Here is a 23,260-nt window from a genome sequence, read left to right as displayed (position 1 = left end):
CCGGGGATTCAATTAAATTAAATTAAATTCAATTTTATTTGTATAGTCCCAATTGATAAGAGAAGTTATCTCAGGACACTTTTCAAATAGAGCAGGTCTAGACCGAAACTCCTTATAACATTATTTACAGAGACCCAACAGTTCCACCATGAGCAAGCACTTGGCGACGGGGGCAAGGAAAAACTGCCTGTTAAGAGGCAGAAACCTAGGACAGATCCTTCGGCTCTAGGTGGGTGGTCGTCTGCCTCGACCAGTTGGGGTGAGAGAGAGAGACAGACAGACAGACAGGTGCACAGCAACAACAGTAGCAACAACTGCACTAATAGTAGTGACTGATGATGATGAACATGACAACAGCAACGATGGGGGACAATGAGCAAAGAGAGAGAGAGAGAGAGAGACAGAGACAGACAGACAGGTGCACAGCAACAACAGTAGCAACAACTACACTAATAATAAATGGTAAATGGACCTGTACTTGTATAGCGCCTTTCTAGTCTTCCGACCACTCAAAGCGCTTTTACACTACGTGCCACATTCACCCTTTCACACAGTGATGGCAAAGTCCATCGAACAGAAACTCATTCATACACATTGACAGCATCGGGAGCAATTTGGGGTTCAGTATCTTGCTCAAGGATACTTCGACATGCGGCGACCAGGAGCCGGGGATCGAACCCACAACCTTCCGATTAAGGAACGACCCGCTCTGCCTCTGAGCCACAGCCGCCCAGTAGTGTCTGATGATGATGAACATGAAGAAGATGATGAAGACAACAACAGCAACGGTGGGGGACAACAAGCAGCGACAACAGCAGTAACAGTAACCGTAGCAATAATAATACTTAATAATATAATAATAAATAATAATAATATCAGTAATATTAGCAATGGCAGTCAAGCAGGACCATGGTAGGAGGCTCCACCAGGATCCATGAGAACCTGCAAGACGAGAAAGCACAAGAACTCCGGGGAAGAAGAGAAGTTAGTAACATGCATTAATGGGACATGAATGAGTGCAGAAAGAGAGAGAGAGGAAGAGAGGAGCTCAGTGCACCATGGGAAATCCCCCGATAGTCTAGGCCTATAGCAGCAACCATCGAACCAACAACCTTCCAATTAGTGGATGACCCACTGCTCCTCTGAGCCACAGCCGCCCCTTTCATCTAACATCTATTCCAGATATATTTGTGTGAGCAGGTTTGTTTGGAGCCAGGAAATTAGTTACAGACACAATAAAATGGATGAGACTAATAAGGCGCTATACAAGTACAGTTCCATTTACCATTTACCAAATAAAATGTGGTTGCAAAATATGTCTAAAGGCTGATGTGTGGCCTACCGCTGCCAGGATCCATGCCGGTCTGGTTTCCAGTAATGTGGTGCCAGTAAGCAGATCGGGGCAGGATGGCAGTGGGGGTGCAAGGGTAGGAGCCAGGTTCTGAACCCATAGACATCAACTGGGAATCACATACACACAACATTACAAATATTAAAAAGAGAGCAAGAAAGTACACAATTACCACTATCTTCAAATATTTTTGTGAATATTTGTGAATACTGTTAAGCACTAATTGGCCATTGCCCACCCATATCATCCCTTACCTCCACTGATATCAGGACAGTGCTACTGCGGAACTAAGACTAAGACATTTCTTTATTTAGAGATAGTTTTTACCCAGGAACTAAATGGTGTTCTTTTACACTTTTAGTAACTATTTTAGAACCTTTGCTGTATTTGTAAGTATTTTTTGTTAAAAGCAGAAGCGTTTCACTGCATTGGAATGTCATCCTTCTAATAATGACTGGATTAACTTGTTTGGGGCGTTGGGCAAAAAAATGCTGTTGGGTCCCTGTTGACCCCGCTAACAGTTTAAAGCTAATTGATTTCTTTTTGACCACTTGGGGGCAGCAGAACAAGCTGTAAACACAACACTGGCATATTATCAGCTCATAAATTTGATATTGAACATAACAGGATAAATCTTTATTGCCCACTGGGGTGGAAATTTGTCTTCACCTAAGCAGAACAAGATACAGCATTATAAAAACAGGTCCAGTATGCAACTTGTACAGTGTGATGTAAAAACTTGAAGCCACCAGTGCACATCCACTGAGAATGGACTTTACAGTGAAGTAGGAGACATATTGTGTCCAGCAGGAAAACTTTAGAATGGTCAGTGGTGGAAATTCCTGTGGGGCTCCAGGGGGCCTGCATTGTCTGCAGCACTGGACAATGAATGAAACCTAACCTTGAGTGTGTGTCTGTGTATGTGTGTGTGTGTGTGTGTGTGTGTGTGTGTGTGTGTGTGTGTGTGTGTTTGAATGTTGCTCTCACCCTGCTGTTTTTCTCCATCTCCAGCAGGACCTTCTTGTGCTGCTCTGCTATGGCCAGCGTTGAGGAATGAACCCTTTGGTAGATCTGCTCTCCCTCTCTGGTCTGGAAGGTGTACAGGCCTTCACCGCTGTCACACATCCTACAACAACAGTAACTCAGTAACAGCAGCAAAACAGCAGTGGATGACATACTGGGCAATCCAATAATGGAGGAAACCCTCAGTGAGCTCCTACTCCTACTACACCGCAGTAATAGACAAAAGAATTACATCAGTGTGGGATTTCAGGGTGTTATTCAGTGTCCTTTGATCTAAATGCTGTTTCATTCTGACAAGAATGTACGTTAATGGAAACACAGAAGCATTTGTAGTAGTAGAAATGGCACTTGTCCACTTGACTGTAGATCATTCGGTCCAGACCAAACAAAAACATTATAAATTGTTCTGGTGTGATTCATGGTTTACCAAGAGCTGTAACCATGAAGTCTAATGGTCTGACATGTAACTGATTCATTGGACAATTTGGGACATCTGGGAAGTTGTGTTGGAAACTGTTTGGAAATGGGCAGGCACTTTCAAAAATACTTGGTATACAATAGAATTTAATTTGTCCATTCGGGTCCATGCAGTGCTGATGATGATCACCAAAACTATCCAATGAACATCTTACCTGTCGGTCCATATGATTTAATGCCTCCAACTCTTTGTTTATTAAAACAAAAAATAATAAAAAGTCAGTCAACACAAAACAAACCAGAACTTAAAGGTTGTCATAACCCAATTCATCCGACTCTTTTGAACACAGACATATCAGTCTAACCGCTCGACCGATTACGCCATCTCCGCTGCCCTCCACTCAGGCCTCACCCACCTGGAGACTAAAGACTCCTACGTCAGAATGCTGTTCATCGACTTCAGCTCAGCATTCAACACAATCATCCCCCAGCAGCTCATCCACAAACTGGACCAGCTGGGGCTCAACACCTCCCTGTGCAACTGGCTGTTGGACTTCCTGATGGGGAGACAACAGGCAGTTCGGGTTGGCAGCAACACCTCCAGCACCATCACACTGAACACAGGGACCCCCCAAGGATGTGTGCTGAGCCCCCTCCTCTTCACTCTGCTGACCCACGACTGCCCACCATCATTCAGCTCCAACCTCTTCATTAAGTTTGCGGACGACACAGCTGTGGTGGGTCCCATCAACAACGGCGATGAGACAAACTACAGGAGTGAGGTGAGCAGGCTGGCCACGTGGTGCAAGGACAACAATCTCCACCTGAATGTGGGGAAGACGAAGGAGATTGTTGTGGACTTCAGGAGAGTGCACACCCAGCATACTCCACTAACCACCGACGGTGCTGCAGTGGAGAGGGTGAGCAGCACCAAGTTCCTGGGTGTGCACATCTTTGAAGACCTGTCCTGGATCCACAACACTGCATCACTGGCCAAGAAAGCCCAACAGCACCTGTACTTTCTCCGCAAACTGAGAAGAGCAGGAGCCCCGCCCCCCATCATGCACACCTTCTACAGAGGCACCATCGAGAGCATCCTGACAAGCTGCATCACCGTGTGGTACGGCGCCTGCACCGTGTCCTGCCGCAAGACTCTGCAGCGCATAGTGAGAGCAGCTGAAAGGATCATTGGTGTCTCTCCCCCCCCCTTCTGGACATTTATAACACCCGCCTCACCAGCAAGACCATCAGGATTGCAGGTGACCCCACACACCCATCTCACAGCCTCTTCAACCTGCTGCCGTCAGGGAGGAGACTGCGGAGTCTCCGGGCCAAATCCAGCAGGCTCAAGGATAGTTTTTTCCACCAGGCTGTCAGGAGACTCAACTCCCTCCCTGCTCTACCGTCTCTCCCACCTCTGCCCCCCCTCCCCCCTCGGCCCCCTGCCACAGACTAAGACTTTATTTTATGTCTGTTAAATTGTTGATTGTTTATGTTATATCTTGTTGATTGTTTATTTTATGTCATGTCAAATTGTTGATTGTTTATTTTATGTCTTTTCTATTTATAGAAAATGTATTTTTTATTGCCTGTTTGCACCATGGGTCCGAGAGGACTGTTATTTCATCTGTGCTGTATGTTGTGCATATAGCATATTTTGACAATAAAGCTGACTTGACTTGACTTGATAAATGACCGAAAAGAAAAGGTGCACTTCTGCACAGCAAGTTCAATAGTTGGATGGAGGTACTACATATGGTCCTTCTAGTTCTGAGGAGCAGAGGATGGACACCACTACACCTGTCACCACTACAGCACCAGCATCAGTGTACAGGAACCAAATAAAGGATCTGCCAGGTACCAGGTTTGTGCTGGTGATAGTGAGTGTGCTGTTCAAATAGAGAAAGGTGAAAATTATCAAACTGGGATCAATATAAATTAAGATCAATAAAAACCACTAATCCTATTTCTTTCCTTCCAAAAACTTCAATAATTTCATAAAAATGCAATACAGTCCACCACACCCAAAAGAAAACAACAAATCAGAGTCGAGAAAGGGAGAATGAAACTTTGGGTTGGTGGCTTTAAGACTTTAAGAGTTTATTGTTAAGTGTCATTCCCACCCTCAGTACTTGACGCCCTGGGAATGAGAATCAACAATCAACTACCTTTCTTTGTTCTGACTGGTTGTTGTCCTTCAGTTCTACAAATACCATTAGGACCACTAAGAGGAAGCAGAGCAACCTGATTGTTTCACAGATTATCTGTCTCATGTTCTACTGTCAGGATATAGTGAAAGTTTCAGCAGATATGACAAAAAGTTAATTTTAGAAAACTTACTGCAGCTATAGTAAGTTAACTCATTTAAAATGCTCTGTTTCTATTTTAGTTTTAGTTAATGCACATTATTGTGTCCATGTTGTGAGGCTAGTAATAAATATTCAGTAAAATTGTCAGTAAACTAGCTGCGCATCAATACATTACAAATGAGACAGAGTGATGCAGTACAACACATCCACAGACAGAGGGCTCTCTTGCTGTTTTGGTTTGTTTCAGACCTCTCTCTCTCTCTCACACACACACACACACACACACACACACACACACACACACACACACACACACACACACACACACACACACCATTATCTGCATGCTGACCCAATCATTGCTCGCCTGGTTTTATCAAAAAGGAGGAGATAAGGAGGTCTTGCCCAGCATTGATTCATTGTCTAATCTATTCAATCAATCTCTTCATGGGACACACAACCACGCTGTTTGTGTGTGTGTGTTTGTGTGTGTGTGTGTGTGTGTGTGTGTGTGTGTGTGTGTGTGTGTGTGTGTGTGTGTGTGTGTGTGTGTGTGTGAAAGAGAGAGAGAGACAGGGGTATCCTTGGACTGACTAAGATGACTGACAAGAACACACACATACCTATAAAGGTCACACACTGCTATAACAAAGGATGTGTTGTCTCTTACTTGACTTTAACTCATGACTTGTGTGTGTGTGGCAACCTATGATGGGTGTAGCCTGTATTTATCTACGATCAAACACTTCTCCCAGCCACCCCTCTCCTGGTCTCACCGTCCGGCCTCGAAGGTGAAGCGGGTGGCGTCACGTCCGTAGCGCCGCAGGGAGCAGAGCGGCCAGGTGACCAGCTTGGTGCGAGGGTTGTGGATGTCCCACAGGTAAATGTTCTCATGGGTGATCTGCATCATGCACTCCCCGTAGATGTCCAAGTTGGGACAGGGGAGGAGGAACACGTTGAAACGCTCTGAGGAATGACAGGAACAATGTCAAGAACTTGTTCTCAGTGTAGTTTGAGCTGCTTCTGAAATGTCACAAGAGACAAAAGTTAAGTTGTAGGTTGGTGCTGTTTCTTTGCTCACTGTCATTTATTATTAAGGTCTTCTGAAAGGTCCAGTGTGTAACATTTAGGAGGATCTATTGTCAGTATTTTGTCGTTTTTATCTTGTCTTTCCATGGAGGCCGCCATGAAACTGCCATGTTTCTACAGCAGCCCCCAACCCAAAACTGGGTCTAGATAAGTTAGTTTTTCTTGCATTTCATCTGCAATCTGCAACTACACCACCATGGACACTGGAGGTCAGTCAGAGTTGGGGGTGCCAAGAGAAAGTCAGTCTATATAATGATGTCATACTAAATGCTACATGCATGCCATTCAGGGTTTTTGCATTAATTTGAATGGCCAGGATTATTTGTAGCCTACAGTTATTAACAACATTTTACACAAATTCTAGAAATGAAGCACAGCGTTAGTTAATGCAGATGGCTCAGCTGATTCCTACTATGATTCCTATTGGAAAATGTCTCCTTTATATCCAGGCTTCTGGACCTCTCAAAATCTGTAGAGAAACTCCATGATATGGTTAGCTTGGATGAGGGCTGCAGATCCGAGCTCCAATTCTGGTCTTTTCTGTGTGATAAATGAAATGGCATCTCCTTTTTTTACAATCAGCAGCTAGAATTATCATTTGCCATTGAATTATACACAGACGCAGCCCTTCCATTGGTTTTGGGGGGTATTTTAATAATCAACGGTTTGCAGACATATGGCCAAAAGAACTGAAAAAGAACTATTAGTGTAGTTGTTGCTACTGTTGTTGCTGTGCACCTGTCTGTCTGTGTATCTGTCTGTCTCTCTGTCTCTGCTCTCTCTCTCTCTCTCTCTCTCTCTCTCTCTCTCACCCCAACTGGTCGAGACAGACGACCACCCACCTAGAGCCGAAGGATCTGTCCTAGGTTTCTGCCTTTTAACAGGCAGTTTTTCCTTGCCCTTGTTGGTGGTACTGTTGGGTCTCTGTAAATAATGTCATAAGGAGTTCGGTCTACACCTGCTCTATTTGGAAAGTGTCCTGAGATAACTTCTGTTATGAATTGGAGCTATACAAATAAAATTGAAAATTGAAATTGAAATTGAACTGTCGTCCTTGCCAGCAAATGCCTCTTCTACTGATTAATGGAAATTTACCCAATTGTTGTCAACATTATTAACAAAGGGCGTTCTTCATTAATAGATTTGTAAGGCGCCTCACTTGGTTATCTGTGTTGGGTAATTTCATTATTAGAGCAGCTCATATTCCAGGCTTGGATAACACAATTGCAGACTCTTTTTCCTGGTTTGAATTGAAAAAAATTTTGCAAACTGTGCCAGGAGGCAGCGCCATCCAGCCTGACTTGTCCCGCATTCTCTCAAACCGTGTTAGATTAAACACAGCCTTGCATTCCTACATGCTATCTGCTGCTCACTATATGCGATCTGGCTTAGCTAAATCTACATTAAGATGTATGACTCTGCATGGTCTTATTTCACCTCCTTTTGTGCACCTCTGCAGCAGTACTGCCCGTCAATATTTCCATAATAAGCACCTTTAGGGTTCACTGTTTTGAATCCCGTAAAATGCGGCCATCTTCCATAAAAGGTCATGTAGCAGGTATTCAGTTCCATCTGCGCTGTTTGGATCCATCCACTATCAGCCTGCTTCTGAAACCCATCTATCCGTCTTCTGCTAAATGACCTTAAGAAAGAGAAACCTCGAGGCAATGATATTTGTCTTCCTTTCACTCTTTCACTCTCGAAAAAACGAATAACTTACTTAAGGGATGGGTGCTTTGGTCAATACACAGATTTATTATTAGAAACTGTCTTTCTCACTGCTTTTATGGATTTCTCAAAGGTGGCAAATTCACTACACACACAGGATCTTTTGATCCTTCGCATGACCTCACTATTGCTGATGTATCAATTAACCCTCACCACTTCTCTTTATTACTTAAACATTCAAAGACTGTTAGGGATAGAAAAAGATCATCAATCATAATTTCCGAACCAAGTCTTCTATGACTCAATATCTGAAAAGCGGTCCCCGAGCCAGCAAACAGGAGCGGCTCACGTCTTCACCTACTCTGCCAAACCTGCAGGCTTCCTCCAGAATGCTACACTCCTCATTCATTTTGTTTTAAACATTTCTATGAATTAATGGTTCTCATATGCCAGATTTTAGGGGGTGCTGCAACCCCCTCAGCACCCCTGTTTTCAGTGCCCATGTGCACTGCTAGATGCCACTAAATCCTACACACTGGACTTTTAAAGGATGTTCCTGGGTTTTTTCTGTCAAGTTAAACAGACCAGAGCTTCTCAAAAAGGTATTGAGAAAAGAAACACAAGGCAATATAAAATAATAATATAATTACTATATATATATATATATATATATATATATATAATATATTATTGTTAATTATTATCAATTTGGCTTGGGGCCACTGCTGGTATTGACATCTCATAGCAGGGCCACTTCAACGTTCAAGTATTACAAGAAAGCGCAATACTCAACAAAAAATGCATTTTTATATCCTCATTTTATATCATCTTTGTTTGTAGCCACACAACAAATGAAGGTCCGGAACCTGCTCTCTTCTTATCAACTTTTTGCTGACAGTAGAATTGTGTTTTTATTTAAATTGTATATAATGGGATTGTTTAAACTGATATGAAATAACTACAATATATTTATTTTTTCTCTCAGGATGGATTATATATATTTTTTGACATCATGTAGTGAACCAGAGGGAAGGGGGTGGAGTGCTAGAAATGGTAGTTTGAAATCCCTGATTTAGTGTAGAATAATGTTGATGATTTTGTATGTCAATTACCTGTGTGTTCACACTGCACTCCAGCAGCCAGGAGGTCAGGCTCTCCCATGCTGATGTCATTGAGCCGTGTGCCCAGACACTCGATTGACAGTGTCTTAAACCAGTCCTCTGCCTCCAACTCTGAAAAGAGAGAGAGAGGGATCACATTTACTAGAATCAAGCTCCTTCTTGAAACAAAGAAGTCAAATGGTGAAATGACAGCGAAATACTGGCAGATGTTTTTGACAAAATGTATGATTTGTACACTGAAAACCATTTTGTCTCATGAATCAATGGTGCTGGGTACGAACAGTTATTGGTGCAGAACAGAGGTGCACAGGTCAAGGCAAACAATGTGTGTAGTTCATGGCAGGGGGTTGAACTTCAGCTGTGGTGCAGTAGGAATTCAATGTGGTATAGGGGCGCAGCCACATCAACAACCCACAACCTACAACCTTGCATGTAGAAGTGTTAAGTTAATTCTGGACTTGTTGACATAATAATGTTAATAGTTGTATATTGTAAATAGTTCATGTAAATCAGTTACATTCTAGAAGTATTTCTTGTCATCAAGGTGAGGTTGCCAGATTTGTTTCCATCATAGCTCCACAGAGGCCTCTATTAATACCTCACCAGCTGTGTCTGGCAACTTGCACTGTTGCTGGAGATGCTACACAGAAGTGCTGAATAAATGGATAAACCGATGTTCATCAACAAATACTTCTAGTATGTAACCTCCCCAAATATCACATTGTAAATCTTCCAACTTCCAATTATGGACACGTAATAGCATTATATTAATGGTGTGTTTCCCTCTTTTCAATAACTTAAATAAAATAAACTCAAACTCCTTCAAACCCAATTCTTCAATTTCTACAAATTCGCAATATTAGATACATTAGATCTAATACACTCTGTACCTGTAATACACTCATCATTGGCTACGGTAAGCTACTGACTCATTTCCGGTTCACTTCCTGCTCTGTGTACACTGTTTGGTGCTGTAGCTCTGTCAGTGAACGCTAAATCTAAATTAGTTTTACTCGTTACAGCGGTTATTTTCCAGCTTAACGATTAAACGTAGACTCGTTCTATCTAAACACTCGGAGTTACTCCTTCTTTTAGTGACTTTTCGCTAGTTTCATTAACATTAGCAGTTAGCTATGGCTTCTCCCTCTCCCTCTCCTCTGTCCTGCTCAGTGTGTCAGATGTTTAGTTATTCCTCTGCCTCCTTTAAAGATAATGGTACATGTATTAAGTGTAGCTCTTCCATTAGTACAGTCACCCACCCAAAACCCCATAGAGACTGTGTCTGTCCCCCGACCACCTAAATTATTTAAAGAAATAAAAACAAGAGGAGTTCAACATAAAAATCTAATAAAAATTCAAACTAACTCCTCAGTAGCACAAAATAAGAGAATGAAATGTGGGCTGTTAAATATCAGGTCTCTGTCCTCTAAAGCTGTTTTAGTGAATGAATTAATATCAGATTATGATATTGATTTACTTTGTCTTACTGAGACCTGGTTGTCCCACGAGGAGTATGTTAGCCTAAATGAATCCACCCCCCCAGTCATATTAATACTCACATTCCTCGAGGCACAGGCCGAGGAGGTGGAGTGGCAGCCATATATGATTCGAGCATTTTAATGGACCCTAAATCTAAACTAAATTATAATTCATTTGAAAGCTATCTTCTTAGTCTTTCTCACTCAAACTGAATTCTCAGAGTTTTTATCAAGTTTAGTCCTTAAATCAGATAAAGTAATTATTGTAGGTGATTTTAATATTCATGTGGATGTTGACGATGACAGCCTTAGTAATGCATTTATATTATTAATAGACTCAATTGGCTTCTGTCAGAGTGTAAATAAACCAACTCACTGTTTTAATCACACTCTTGACCTTGTTCTATCATATGGCATTGATATTGAACATTTAATAGTCTTCCCACATAATCCTTTCCTATGTGACCATTATTTAATAACTTTTGAATTCATACTATTAGATTATAAGCCATTAGGCAAAACTTCCTACAGCAGATGTCTATCTGACAGTGCTGTAGCTAAATTTAAGGAGGAGATTCCTTCAGTGTTTAATTCAATGCCATGTCTGAATTTAACAGAGTCCTATAATGACTTTAGTCCCTCTGAAATTGATAATCTTGTCGATAGTGCTACAGGCTCACTACGAAGAACATTAGATTCTATCGCCTATTCTATAGGAAATCTGAAAGGAAATGGCACTCTTCCAAATTATCAATCTCGCTCAATTTGGCAAGATAATCTTAAAACCTATAGAAAGGCCCTCCGTAATGCCAGAGGAGCCTATTACTCAGCACTAATAGAAGAAAATAAGAACAACCCTAGGTTCCTCTTCAGCACTGTAGCCAGGCTGACAGAGAGTCACAGCTCTATTGAGCCACATATCCCCATAAACTTAAGTAGCAACGACTTTATGAGCTTCTTTTATAATAAAATTATTACTATTAGAGAGAAAATTAATCACCAACTGCCATCAACAGTTATCAGTGGTTCTCCAAGTTCAGGAACTTTAACTAATGTAAACTTAGGTATATATTTAGACTCTTTTTCTGCTATCAATCTTCATCAGTTGATTTCAATCATTTCTACATCGAAGCCATCAACCTGTCTGTTGGACCAAATCCCAACTAGGCTGCTTAAAGAAGTCGTACCCTTAATTGGCACTTCTTTACTGGATATGATTAATCTTTCTTTATTATCAGGATATGTACCACAGTCCTTTTAAAGTAGCTGTAATTAAACCCCTTCTTAAAAAGCCTACTCTTGACCCAGGGGTTTTAGCCAACTATAGACTGATCTCTAACCTCCCCTTCCTCTCTAAGATTCTGGAGAAAGTAGTCGCCAAAGAGTTGTGTGACTTTCTACATAACAATAGTTTATTTGAGGATTTTCAGTCAGGATTTAGAGTTCATCACAGCACAGAGACAGCACTGGTTGAAGTTAATAATGACCTTTTGATTGCTTCAGACAATGGACTTGTCTCTGTACTTGTATTATAAGATCTTAGTGCTGCATTTGACACCATTGACCATAATATTCTTTTACAGAGACTTGAGCATCAAATTGGCATTAAAGGAACCGCACTAAGCTGGTTTAAGTCATATTCATCAGATTGTTTGCAGTTTGTACATGTTAACGATGAATCTTCAATAAACACTACAGTTAGTCATGGAGTTCCACAAGGTTCTGTACTTGGACCAATACTATTTACTTTATATATGCTCCCTTTAGGCAACATTATTAGGAATCACTCCATTAACTTTCACTGTTATGCAGATGATACGCAGTTATATCTATCAATCAAGCCCAATGAAATTAATCAATTATCTAAATTATATAATAAAATCCTGGATGAGCTGCAATTTTCTGATGTTAAACTCAGAAAAAAATGAAATTCTTGTACTTGGCCCCAAAAAACTTAGAGACTCACTGTCTAAAGATATAGTTACTCTAGATGGCATTACCTTGGCCTCTAGCACCACTGTCAGGAATCTTGGAGTTATCTTTGATCAGGATTTGTCATTTAACTCCCACATGAAGCAGACCTCTAGGAATGCCTTCTCTCATTTACATAATATTACAAAAATTAGACCCATACTATCACAGACAGATGCAGAAAAACTAATCCATGCATTTGTTTCTTCTAGGCTGGATAACTGCAACGTTTTATTATCAGGTTGCTCCAATAAGTCCATTAAAACGCTCCAATTAATTCAGAACGCTTCAGGAACTAGAAAAAGAGATCACATCTCTCCTGTACTAGCTTCTCTGCACTGGCTCACCTATAAAGCTCTTCATGGTCAAGCCCCTTCATATCTTAAAGAGCTCATAGTACCCCATTAGCCCTCTAGAACACTACATTCTCTGAATGCTGGGCTACTTGTGGTTCCTATAGTCTCTAAAAGTAGAACAGGAGCCAGAGCCTTCAGTTACCAAGCTCCTCTCCTGTGGAACCAGCTTCCAGTTGTGGTTCGGGAGGCAGACACCCTCTCCACATTCAAGAGTAGGCTTAAGATGTTCATCTTTGATAAAGCTTATAGTTAGGGCTGGATCAGGTGAGTCCTGAACCATCCCTTAGTTATGCTGCTATAGGCCTAGACTATCGGGGGATTTCCCATGATGCACTAAGCTCCTCTCTTCCTCTCTCTCTCTTTCTGCACTCATTCATGTCCCATTAATTCATGTTACTAACTTCACTTCTTCCCCGGAGTTCTTGTGCTTTCTCGTCTCGCAGGTTCTTATCGATCCTGGTGGAGCCTCCTGCCATGGTCCTGCTAGATTGCCATTGCCAATACTGTTGTTGCTGTGCACCTGTCTCTCTCTCTCTCTCTCTCTCTCTCTCTCTGTCTTTCTCTCTCTCTCTCTCTCTCTCTCTCTCACCCCAACTGGTCGAGACAGACGACCACCCACCTAGAGCCGGAGGATCTGTCCTAGGTTTCTGCCTTTTAACAGGCAGTTTTTCCTTGCCCTTGTCGCCAAGTGCTTGCTCATGGTGGTACTGTTGGGTCTCTGTAAATAATGTTATAAAGAGTTCGGTCTAGACCTGCCCTATTTGAAAAGTGTCCTGAGATAACTTCTGTTATGAATTGGCGCTATGCAAATAAAATTGAATTGAATTAATACAACCGCACTCAGCATGTATATGTATCAGGCATGGTCTTATACAGTTCAGAGTGTTGCATCGTCTCCACGTTTCAAAGGTCAAGCTTTCTAAAATGTATTCTTAGCTCGCAGATTAATGAACTGGAAACAGGCAAAATCTCCCACTTTTACTATTGTTGATCAAAGATGTTATGCAACAACTTAAACTGGGAAAACCTGTCCTCTTAACTATAATAACTAACTAATTACATGAGATGTCACCCACCACATAATGCAGCGATGTACCTGGCTTAATGCTTACACTGTATATGTGCTGTACAGGTCCTATTGTTTTTTTATGCATTTGTAAATTCTGTACAGTTTTTGTTATATTGTATACCATTTGTATACAGTGCCTACTGCTCCTTTATGCTAAACTAGGCTAAATCCACCAAATGTTTGATGTACTGTAAATCAACCTTTAATGAGCTGAAAATCAAGACACTGTGAGAGGGACTATCATTGGATTTCTGGATCTGGTGTGAACAACGATAACCCGTAAATGCATCAACCTGGGCACTTGTCTTCATTATCCATGTCATACATAGGGTTTGTGTGTAAAAGTGGTATTAATTCCACAATAAAATACCAAACACTAGACTAAAAGACTTAGTAGGACGTGTTTGGTTGTGGTGGAATGCTGAAGGTAAGTTTAGGGTCAATACAGTATGGAGCCCCTAAAGTTGGTTGTACAAATATGGACTTGTATTGTTGAATTTCTCCAAATTATACAATATAATAATTATTAAATATAATATATTCTCATATATTAGCATTATGGTAATTGCGGAGAAACAGCGTATTCACTTCCGGTTTTCAAAATAAAGGTATTAAGAACAGTAAGCTATAATTCGAACCTACATTTAAAATAAAATATGTTACATTAAAGTGTTTCATGGCACCATTATGAATAAAAAACATACTTAATATCAAGCATTTTTACTGCACCAATTTGGAGAAATTAAACAATAAAAGTCCATATTTGTACAACCAACAACCGACATTCGCTAACATTACTTCTCTGTAGCTGAGAGCTTGATTGACAGCCTGGTGGTAGCAACTGCATGAGAGTGGGAATCAACACATGGATCATTTGAATATTAAAATTTGCCATGTGTTGATAGGTCACGAAAATGTAACCAATGAAATTACTTATTTTGACACACATTTTTAGCCAATAAGTATTAAACTAACGAGGTAATGTGTCAAAAGGCGGACCTTTTTTGTTATTTTCTCAAAAGGAGGACAAATGAGTGTCGGCTTAAGGCTGCGCCTGTGTCTCATGAGCACCAGAAATGTTAAATTTTTGGTTTTTTTCCATGTCCCTTTAGGGGCTCCGAAATACAGAGCTGTTAATCTGTGTGTGCGTAATCTGATTTCTACGTCTACTACTTCTTGGGAACACATGTCGGACCAGTTAATTGGCTTGTCAAACTGGGGGCAAAAGCCATGTCCTCAATTTGGAAAAAGTGGATCTTTAGGTAGGCGGTAAGGGTTAGGGTTGGCCAAGCAGTGGTTAGGGATAGGGTTTTGGGTAAGTCTCTAGGAAACCAATGTAAATCTATTTTCCAAAGTGAGTTTATAAGTAAATGTGTGTGTTCATACATTACCTGATTCACAGGTGAAGGTGCGTGAGGTGTCATCTGTAAAGACAATGGCCACCGCCTGCCGCTTGGTATCTCGAGGTAACCGTGTGACATTCTTGACGTTGCTAATCTCTGTCACCTAGGCAACAGATTTAAGGTAAAATGTTTAACAAAGTGGAAATCAAGGCTGATTAACTTACTGGTTATTGTTTGATTAGTGATGACACCTCAGTATAATCCGCTTGTGACAAATAACTGTGACACATTAAAATTGATATATAAAACTAACCTGAAATGATGAATCGAACAGAGTTTGAGAGGATGATCTGACTAGCTGGATCATTGGAGAGGAGTAACTGACACTTTTCTCCTGAATATACCCCAAAATATAAAGCTTAACAAGCTAGCAGCTATCACACTTATTAAGGTGGAAAATGGTAAATCATAGAGTTTGATTAAAGTATCAGGGAATTGTTCAGCATCAAGTATTTTAAGTATGTATGATGTTAGTTGATTTGCAGTTGGAGCACTAAGACTTAAGAAATTAAGTAAGAATAGGTAAGAAGAGTTTTATCACATTCAGTCAGAACATACCTTAATCACATTGACTCAAGTGCAGAGACAAGGCCATCACTTTGCAAGTGACAAGTAAGTCTCAAATCTTTGTCTCAAATCTTTGTCCCAAGACCTAAACTTTGAGTTTCAAGTCCTAAACAGGTCATAGTGCGCTCTCTATCCAACGCCATCAACAACAGAACAAACTAAATGAAATTGTCTTTGGTATCATTGTTCTATACTGTATATGAACTCTATCCTTAACTGACCCAGCCACCACATCTTCCAATCAATGTGGACTTTGTTGCGTCCTATACTCTGCATCTATACTGTATGGCCTACTTTGACTTCCTACAATCCTTTTGCCACAAAGTGCTTTCCGGCAAAAATTCTGAAGACCACATACTCGTAAAGTCTCAGTCCTGATGTATATAGTAGTTAAGCTACAAACAAAGTGGATCTGGGGAATTAAGTGTTGACTTGCTGGGAATGAATAGCGTTAACATTTAAGAAATTAAGGGAAACAAATAACTTTTCAATCTTTGGGGGCTTGGGGAAAGTCAAAAGGCTTAAATCAAAATTAAGTCACGAGTCACTGGGGTTTAAGTCCAAGTCGAGTTACAAGTCTTTTTTAGTTTCTATCAAATTCAACTTGAGTTGACACATCTCTGGTAAAAGTTTTTTGTATATTTGTCTGTGGGGCCAGTTCAGGGCTTTGTCTGGAACTTCTCAAAGTCACTCTATAACTTCACTTGTGTGTAAGTAAAGGAGTACGACAGTAGACAAAAAAGGTCAGGTGAATGAGAGGTGATGATGATGAAGAATGAGAGATGAGTGAGGTCTGAGCAAGAGAGAGGGTGAAGGAAAAGAGAAGAAGAAGGATTGTTGATTTTCGCTGAGCTCAGACTTTAATGTGAAGGCAGACTGCTTTCATCCCTGTTACTGTGTGTCTGTCAACTCTTTATCTTTAGTTTTCTCCTGCAGAACCTGTCTCATACACACATGCATGCACACAAACTTACCTTAGGACAGGCTCTGATGTAGGCAGACTTCTCGTCAGGGTATTTCTCCAGACGACGAGGTCCTTTACTGGAAGACTTCTTGAACACCAGCCAGCAACGCCGATAGATCTGTAAAATCAAAGTAATTTAATGTTCAATACTACTTTAATTTTAGTCTGAAACAGTGAATTGATCAAAAATGAAACTTTATGTGACTGAACAATACGAGTACTGGTAGGGTACAATTGGAGAATGTGGTGAAATTGCTAAAAGCAGCTTCAGAAGGGCAACAAGTCTGATGATCAAAGAGGTTGTAAACAAGTTGACTTTATTTGGAGGTCAAACTGAAAGTGAGCACACCGGTAGTGTCGCTAATAATTCCTTGTTGCGCAGTAAACTGTGCCGTGTGAGCATAACTACAGCAAGTACTAGGTCAACAAAGAACTCTGTGTAAAACTGTAATGTGCTTGTTATTTTTGGGAAACACAACATTTGGTCATTTTGACAGAAAAAATTGTCAAATCTAAAATGTCACAGATGGGAATCAGAATCCACCATCACAAATTCATATCTGTCCCACTGGTTTTGTTGTTGGCTTTTAGTAGAGAGTTGTACTCTCCTTTGATGCTCTGTATGTCCTACTTCAGATGCTTCTTTTTGACAACATTTTAAGCACCAGTGTGTAGGATTCAGTGGCATCTAGTGGTGAAGTTATATAACGCAAAATGCAATCTAGAGCCAGTGTTTGGTTTGTCTGTTCTGGGCTACTGTAGAAACATGGTGGTTCAACGTGGCGGACTCTGTGGAAGAGGACCAACTCCTTCTGGAGATAAAAACGTCTCATTCTAAGGTAATTAAAACATTCTTATTTTCAGGTGATTTAACATTAATTAAAACATACCTATGAATATTATATTCCATTTCACTTTTTAAAAGAACACAACAAAATGAGACGTTTCTCTATTTGGTTGTGTTTTCTGTATTTAGGTGGGTTTTATGTGTTTGGGTGGGTTTTCTGTATTAGAAAATGTCACTACTAACAACTTATTTAACCCTTGCAAAATGATCTGCCAAATAGCTTGTGTACACAGAACAGCATATGCACATGGATTTATATGAAAACTCGTCCAGCCATCCCCCTTCTGTCGCTCTCTTTTAGCCTCTCAGTTGTTTACAAGAGCTTAATTCAGTATCAAGGGCGGATGTTGGAAAGAGAATGAAAAGCTCAGGACTGAGCTCTATTGAAGAAGTATGGAATACCAATACTTTCCCACCTGTACATCCTCTCAACAAAAGCTGAGCACAATAGGCCATATATTCTGCCTTTAGAAATTAGGATTGATGCAGGAGAGGTGAACTGAGCATACTCTTTCAGCAACACCCCTGCTCAGATTAACACCTCGACATTGATCCATAAAAATGATTTTTCTATCTTCTGTAATCACAATGATGGTGTTTAGCTGATGCTCTTATCCAAAGTGATTTGCAATAAATGAGCAGGTAGCTATTCAGAGGCCTGACCCAGGACACTTTGACTGGATATGATTATTGATTACTGAACTGGTTGTTGTGAGAGCTCAAATGTATACCAAGCTGGACACCACTCCAGCTCTCTTATTGGAAATGCCAAGCTTTAAGAGAGAAAATCAAGCCAGATAAATAGACAAAAAGTGTCCAAAGTTTGGGATAATTTCAAGCAGAAACAAAACGTAAACTGTACAGTGTGTGTCGTAAAATGTAACTAGCTGACGTCTGTGAAAAGCTAGCTAGTTAGCAGCTACAAGTCACTGTTTGAACAGTGTCTGCAGCTATGAAAGAGATTTTGGGAGTAGTTATTACACTGTAAAAACGAAAACCTGACAAAAAAATATAAAGTATTTGCTCCATCCAAGGTTTCTGAGTTCTTTGTGAAAAGTTTGGCTCACTCACACATATCTGTTGGCAAGACACGCCGGTTTGCATTGGACTCCATCTGGGGCCTGGCCAACTACACTGCACATGCTCATTACAATGCCTTGGTTCCTACGGGGTTTCCAAAATATTTTTGTCTATAGTTTTCATCCACCATCTTGCTTTTCCCTCGCTTTGCTTGATGGCTCTAAAAAAAGGGTAAAACTGTAAATACATACTCTGCTTTAAACTAGTGGTTGTGACTTTTCTTAACTTTTTCATTTTTACAGTGTAGTGTCTTGCTTTTCATTGCAAGACACAGCCTGAGTAGTATTCAAGCACTAGGATTAGCCAGGTGCCCATGCTTGCATGATGGAGAGAAGGTTCCAACAGAAAAACATGTGGTTAAAAAAGTGTCTATGTTATCCCATACCATGATATTTTCCTAAACGTAACCAAGTAGTTTCATTGCCTTAACATAACCAAGTGGTTATTTCTAACATGTTGGTGTACAACAGAACCTTTCCACCCACTGCTGTAAAAAGTCCTAGAGGAAACACTGAAACCAATTAGTGTTCATTTTTAGAGACCTGTCTCTTTTTTTTCTTTTGTACATTTCCTTTAATAAAGCAAAAGTATTTCTCACCCAGTTACTAGATTAATCATTATATATAAATATATATATATATATATATATATATATATATATATATATTTATACCCTTCTGGAATAACAACAACTCAAAACTGTTGCATATATCGTCACATTAAGTTAGCTAATGTTGACAAAATGCTAGCTAATTATAATCTACATCAATCGTTAGCTGGCTAGGTGGTTAGCTAGTTGGCTAGTAAGGCTGAGTACTTACTGTGTACAGGGGTTACAATTCAATATACTGCTATAATACTGTAAGCAAGGCTTGGATCGAATGAGCGGTTGGCACCTTGCATTGCAGCCTCTGCCACGAGTGTATGACTGGGTGTGTGATTGTATTGTGAAGCACTTTGAGTGGTCAGTAGACCAGAAAAGTGCTGTATAAATACAAACAAAAAATAATAGGAATCAATGAAAGCAAATTAAATGCGTCATACATACCACACAGTGAAATAAGAAATGGTTTGCTGAGAATGCATGTCCTTTTTCGCATTATTTCACTAATGCTACAGTAACACACATTCATCAGTGGGCGCCTTCACTGCTGACTACTGATCCACTAGACTACCGTCTGGTTAGGTGCCTTTCTCTAGTGCATCGTGATATTTGTTTTTTTAAAGCAGACAAAAGCATCTCCCTCCTCATCAGCACCGTGCCTGCCAATCACACGGGTTCAATTCCCAGACACAGAGGCGAGCTGCACAAACAATTGCAACCTATTCCTATCAGATTAGACAAAACTGTTCCCAGCAGGACAATCAGCTTTGAGCACGGCAGATCGATCTGCTGCCGCGGTGCCTCTGGGAATGCTGCATCGCTCTCTGCTCAATGCCCTCACAGGCATCAATTAGGTTTGATCTGATCTTATCTTACCTGCCTCAGTAACCTTTAGCCTGCCACCTCTGCTGCACTGTCCCAATGCCTCCAGACTAATGGCAGCATACGACTCCTTTCAGCAACAGTGGCTCTGTAATAGTCTAGCTGCTATTTTTGGCAATGACTTTGGCCTTCTCCTTTCATGGAAAGCAAGGTCAGTGCTAACAGCTACAGAGATAATGATTTTGAGTGATCATCTGGGTGCTTCGCTTATTAATGTGGAGGTGGAAAACACATTAAGAGTCATTTCAATGTCCCCTAGATCTGTTCCATCATGTGTGCTGCACATCACTGACTAACTTTGCTGACACTGATGCAATGAAGACAAAAGGACTATCAGTCTGCACAGGAGAGTGAGAGAAGCTCAGCATCATGGGACGTGGGTGATGATACTATGTTATCTATCACTGCGCAGGAAATGTTTTTTTGCATTAAAAATGTTTTATTTGTTGTTCTTAAGATATTACTTTCCACGGGTAAGTTCACTCAAATTACAGAAGAAAAAGAAAAAACAAACATTCTCACTACCTCTACTGGTATCTAGCCATGTAGAGAATTTTACCCAGTTTTATTTGAGTTTTCTGCTTAAATGGAATTTTATTTGAAGTGCTCTCAACATAGGGATATGTTCGGTACGTAGTTAGGGACATGTCAAAGTGGAAAAGAAAGTAAAAGAGGGGGATATGGGAGATAAACTGACCAGTAGACCCACCAACCTGCTGTACTACACATGCCTGAGTAGAACACAGAGACAGCTTACTGTGAAGCCTGTCTAGCAAGGTCATCAGTTAATCTATATTAAATCTAAATTTCAGGAATAAGGTGTTGACTAATGTGTGATCATTGCTCAGACATGCCATTTTGTCAAACAACTTTATTACTGTAAGCCAAAATGCCCAACAATTAGGACATACGGCCCTTTTTTTAAGACTCAACATTCTTCTAGGAGGTAGAGCAGGTCGTCCAGTAATTAGAAGGTTGTCAGTTCAGTTCCCCTGGCTCCTCCCGCCAAGTATCCTTGAGCAAGATACTGAACTCCAAATTGCTCCTGATGCTGTGCATCAGTGTATGAATGTGTGTGAATGAGTTAGTTCAGTTTAAACCAGGGGTAGATCTAGAGAAATATTCATGGGGTGTCCAGAGGGTGGCATGGAGACTTCAAGGGTTTTTGGGGGGGGGTTTTGAGTTCAAAAACATCATATTATTGTGGCACATCATTAAAGCACTGAATAGAAATACCTAAAGTTGGCATTAGAAGTCAATACATTGTTTAAAATTAAAAATAGGGCAACTGTGGCTCAGAGGCAGTGCGGGTCGTCCACTAATGGTTGTCGATTCGATCCCCGGCTCTCCCACTGCGTGTCAAAGTATCCTTGAGCAAGATACTGAACCCCAAATTGCTCCTGGTGCTGTGCATCGGTGTGTGAATGTGCATGAATGCGTTAGTTTCTGTTCGATGGACTTTGCCATCACTGAGTGAATGTGTGTGAAAGGGTGAATGTGGCATAAGGTGTAAAAGCGCATTGAGTGGGCGGAAGACTAGAAAGGTAAAGGTACTAAGTACAGGACCATTTATCTTTTCCAAATACATGTCTTTTTTCATTGAATTTAAAGCCTATCATTTAGTCTAAAATGTGGCCATAATAGTTTCATTTTTTTAAACAAATGATTTTAAATTAATAGGTTAAGAAGGAAGAAGGAAGAGGATCTGGGAGTGGGTTGCATTAGGGTTTGTAATAAATAACCACAGAACACTGTTGACTGTTTTACACTACTGTCTATTGTGTATGTTGTATTTTCTGTGCAAAATTAATAAAGAAACTTGAAAAAAAATCAAATTGACAACTTTTGACACCAAACCAAGCATTTTTAAGGGGTAGCACCCCCCCCAGCTCCGACATTGGTCCAAACATTTATTTTTAACATCATTTTAACACATTCAGCAGACACAGAGTATTGATTGAATATAAACATATGTTGTTCTGGGGCACTTAGTGAAGCAACTAATGCTGTCGTTCCTCTTATCTCGATTAAGTATGTGCATATAGAGACCATAATTATCAGTTTCTCTGGTTTTACTATTTATAGGTATGTGTTTCAGTAAAATGAAAATTTTTGTTTTATTCTTTAAACTACTGACAGCATTTCTCCCAAATTCCAAATTAAAATATTGTCATTTAGAGCATTGATCTGCAGAAAATGACAATTGATAAAAATAAAAATAATATTTTTTAAACAAAACAATACTAATGTTATAACTTAGGAAGAGTTCAGAAATCAATATTTGGTGGAATAACCCTGATTTTCAATCACAGCTTTCATGCGTCTTGGCATGCTCTTCACCAGTCTTTCACATTGCCCTGTGTCTGCTGTGGAAACCTTCAGGTTTTTGGGATCCACAGTTTCCCAGGACCTTAAGAGGAGTCCAACACAGACCATCATCAAGAGGCCTCAGCAGAGTTTGTACTTCCTGCTCCAGCTGAGCTGGTGATCCAGTTCTATACTGCAATTATTCAATCTGTTCTCTGTTCATCCATCACTGTCTGGTTTTGATCGGCAACCAAACAGGACAGGAACAGACTACAGCGGACAGTCAGGACTGCAGAGAGGATCATTGGTGCCCTCCATTCAGGACCTTTACCTGTCCAGAGTCAGGAAACAGGCAGGTAACATCACTGCGGATCCATCTCACCCTGGACACAATACATACTGTATGTACTGTTATATCCACCTACCTTTACATAAATATACCTTCTGATTCTGTTCTAATTCTGTATCCCTCTGCCAGTAAAGCCAGAATTGAACCCTTTTTTTCCTCACTCAAAACATTTCTTTTCAACTCTTTTGGCATGGTCAATAGTTATCTTTTGACTCCAGTTTCTTTTGAGATACTACTAGCACTGTTTTTGAGGATCACCGAGAATAGTGTTGACCACAGCAGTGGTTTTTATACTTTTTCTCGTTAAATAAGGTTTGGTTCAGGTGATCACCATCAGTACCTCATTAAGTAGAATGAGGTGTGCCTGTGTTGGAATTCAATAGACAGTGGAATGGAATGGCTGCC

General features: G+C 40.4%; 1 protein-coding gene across 2 annotated transcripts in view; it reads right to left on the bottom strand.

The window, feature by feature from the left end:
* The window catches only part of dok4 (docking protein 4), a 74,009-nt gene that overhangs the window by 9,084 nt on the left and 41,665 nt on the right, over positions 1-23,260 (bottom strand). For both annotated transcript variants that reach the window (XM_051380045.1, XM_051380046.1), the window contains exons 3-8: positions 16,797-16,904; positions 15,244-15,358; positions 8,970-9,089; positions 5,877-6,066; positions 2,339-2,477; positions 1,343-1,460 (exon numbers count right to left, since the gene is read on the bottom strand). In XM_051380045.1, coding sequence (XP_051236005.1) covers positions 1,343-1,460; positions 2,339-2,477; positions 5,877-6,066; positions 8,970-9,089; positions 15,244-15,358; positions 16,797-16,904 — 790 coding nt within the window. The remainder of the gene's footprint in view (positions 1-1,342; positions 1,461-2,338; positions 2,478-5,876; positions 6,067-8,969; positions 9,090-15,243; positions 15,359-16,796; positions 16,905-23,260) is intronic.

Source organism: Dicentrarchus labrax, unplaced genomic scaffold, assembly GCF_905237075.1.
Source record: "Dicentrarchus labrax unplaced genomic scaffold, dlabrax2021, whole genome shotgun sequence".
In the NCBI taxonomy this organism is placed as follows: domain Eukaryota; kingdom Metazoa; phylum Chordata; class Actinopteri; family Moronidae; genus Dicentrarchus; species Dicentrarchus labrax.
Note: the sequence above shows the minus strand (reverse complement) of the source record. Positions and strands in the feature narration are given on the sequence as shown.